This window comes from Eimeria mitis, genomic scaffold (genome assembly GCF_000499745.2).
Source record: "Eimeria mitis Houghton genomic scaffold, Emh_scaff6071, whole genome shotgun sequence".
Classification (NCBI taxonomy): Eukaryota; Apicomplexa; class Conoidasida; order Eucoccidiorida; family Eimeriidae; genus Eimeria; species Eimeria mitis.
Genome location: NW_013574290.1, coordinates 1372 through 3237, shown reverse-complemented (window position 1 = coordinate 3237; position 1866 = coordinate 1372). Strand labels below are relative to the sequence as shown.

Genomic DNA, 1866 nt, shown 5'->3' with positions numbered 1-1866 from the left:
GACTACGACGTAGGGTTTAGGGTTTAGAATCTAGGGTTTAGGGTTTAGGGTTTAGGGTTTAGGGTTTACGATTGCTAGGGTTGTTGAGAGCTCATCAACCATAACCCCCAAACCCCCAGAAGTAGACCCAAAAAGAACACAGTGGTGTACAGACTACGACGAAGGGTTTAGGGTTTAGAATCTAGGGTTTAGGGTTTAGGGTTTAGGGTTTACGGTTGCTAGGGTTGTTGAGAGCTCGTCAACCATAACCCCTAAACCCCCAACAGTAGACCATTTGCCTAGCTCGGGGGCCACAAACACCAGCGGCGTGAGGCGGTTGCTTCGCAGCACCTGAAACAAAACCCTAAACCCTAAACCCTAAACCCTAAACCCTAAACCCTAAACCCTAGAGTCTGAAGGGTAGATGTGCGGCTAGAAGCGACGCCAAATGCGAGCCTTTAGGATGCAGGTAAACCGCAAACCCTAAACCCTAAACCCTAAACCCCTAACCCTAAACCCTAAACCCTAAACCCTAAACCCTAAACCCTTGCCTCTTTTGCAAGCATGAGGCCGCGGTTTGTCTTGCCGCCTCCTACTGGGAGACTTTCTCCCTCAACTAAACGCCGCAGCCGAGCGAAGAAGGAACAAGCTGCAGCAGCACACAAACCCTAAACCCTAAACCCTAAACCCTAAACCCCAAACCCTAAACCCTCAAGTTGTACGGGCGAGCATATCTCCACACACGAAAGAGACGAGGGTTTACTCATCTGTCTAAACCCTAACACAAAACCCTTGCGCCGCTTCGAGCTGAAGCAAGGGTTCCGTGTCAGGGTTTAGGGTTTAGGGTTTGAGATTAGGGTTTAGGGTTTAGGGTTTAGGGTTTAGGGTTTAGGGTTTTACCTAGCAATCCATCTTTAGCAAAGAGTTTCGACTCAACACAAATATCAAAAAGTGAGAGTTTATGCTTAGCTAGAAGAGGCCCTGCATCTGTTTTTTCCTTCTGCTGCTGCTGCTGCTGCTGCTGCTGCTGCTGCTGTTGCTGCTGCTGCTGCTGCTGCTGCTGCTGCTGCTGCTGCTGCCACTCGCGTGAGTTTCTTAGCGGCGCCCACGGCCAGCTGTCGCTGCCCCACATGGGGGTGTCGGTGATGAGCTCAGCATTGTCTAGAGAAGAGAAAAAGCAGCTGGTTGCTGCTGCTGCTGCTGCTGCTGCTGCTGTTGCTGCTGCTGCTGCTGCTTCTGGTGTTGTTGCTTCTGCTTCTGGGCTGCTGCTGTTGGGGGTCCCGCGCAGCCGCAGCAGCTGCTGCTGCGTTTGCCAGTCTGCTGCGAGGTGCTGCTGCTGCTGCTGCTGCTGCAGCTGCTGTTGCTGCTGTAATATCTGCTGCTGCTGATGGTGTAAGTTTCGCTGCTGCTTTGCTGCTGCTGCTGCTGCTGCTGCTGCTGCCTGGTGCTGCAGCAGCTTGCTGCGGTGGTCCAGTGCATAGCTCAGCAGCTCCAGCAGGTCTGCTAGGTTGTCTAGAGCGAAGCCCTCTCTCACAGCAAGACTCACCTGCTGCTGCTGCTGCTGCTGCTGCTGCTGCTGCTGCAGGGGAGCAGCAGCACGATGCAGCAGCTCAAGCACCAAGTTTGCATGCGGCCTGCGGGGGCGGCTGCTGCGGCGTGTTTGGTTGTCTTGGGTTTGTTCTGTACCTGTAAGAAGAGGTAAAGAGAATCTCCCCCTGCTGCTGCTGCTGCTGCTGCTGCTGCTGCTGCTGCTGCTGCTGCTGCTGCTGCTGGGTGTTAAGGGAAAGACAGGGACAGCTGGGGCTTGGTGCCGCATGCGCCGCAGCAGCACTTCAAGCCGCAGCAAAGAAGAACAAAAAAGAGAAGGATAGAGAGGGGGCAGACACA

The 1866-nt window shown here is 54.1% G+C and overlaps 1 protein-coding gene across 1 annotated transcript in view; it reads right to left on the bottom strand.

Moving 5' to 3' along the window:
• Positions 1-195: 195 nt before the first annotated feature.
• EMH_0085730 (Granule-bound starch synthase WX-TsB protein,related, related) overlaps positions 196-1866 on the bottom strand; it is a gene marked incomplete at both ends in the record, with an annotated part of 2373 nt that continues 702 nt past the window's right edge. The window contains 3 exons of the mRNA XM_013500943.1: positions 196-330; positions 525-628; positions 880-1665. Of these exons, the coding sequence (XP_013356397.1) occupies positions 196-330; positions 525-628; positions 880-1665 (1025 nt within the window). The remainder of the gene's footprint in view (positions 331-524; positions 629-879; positions 1666-1866) is intronic.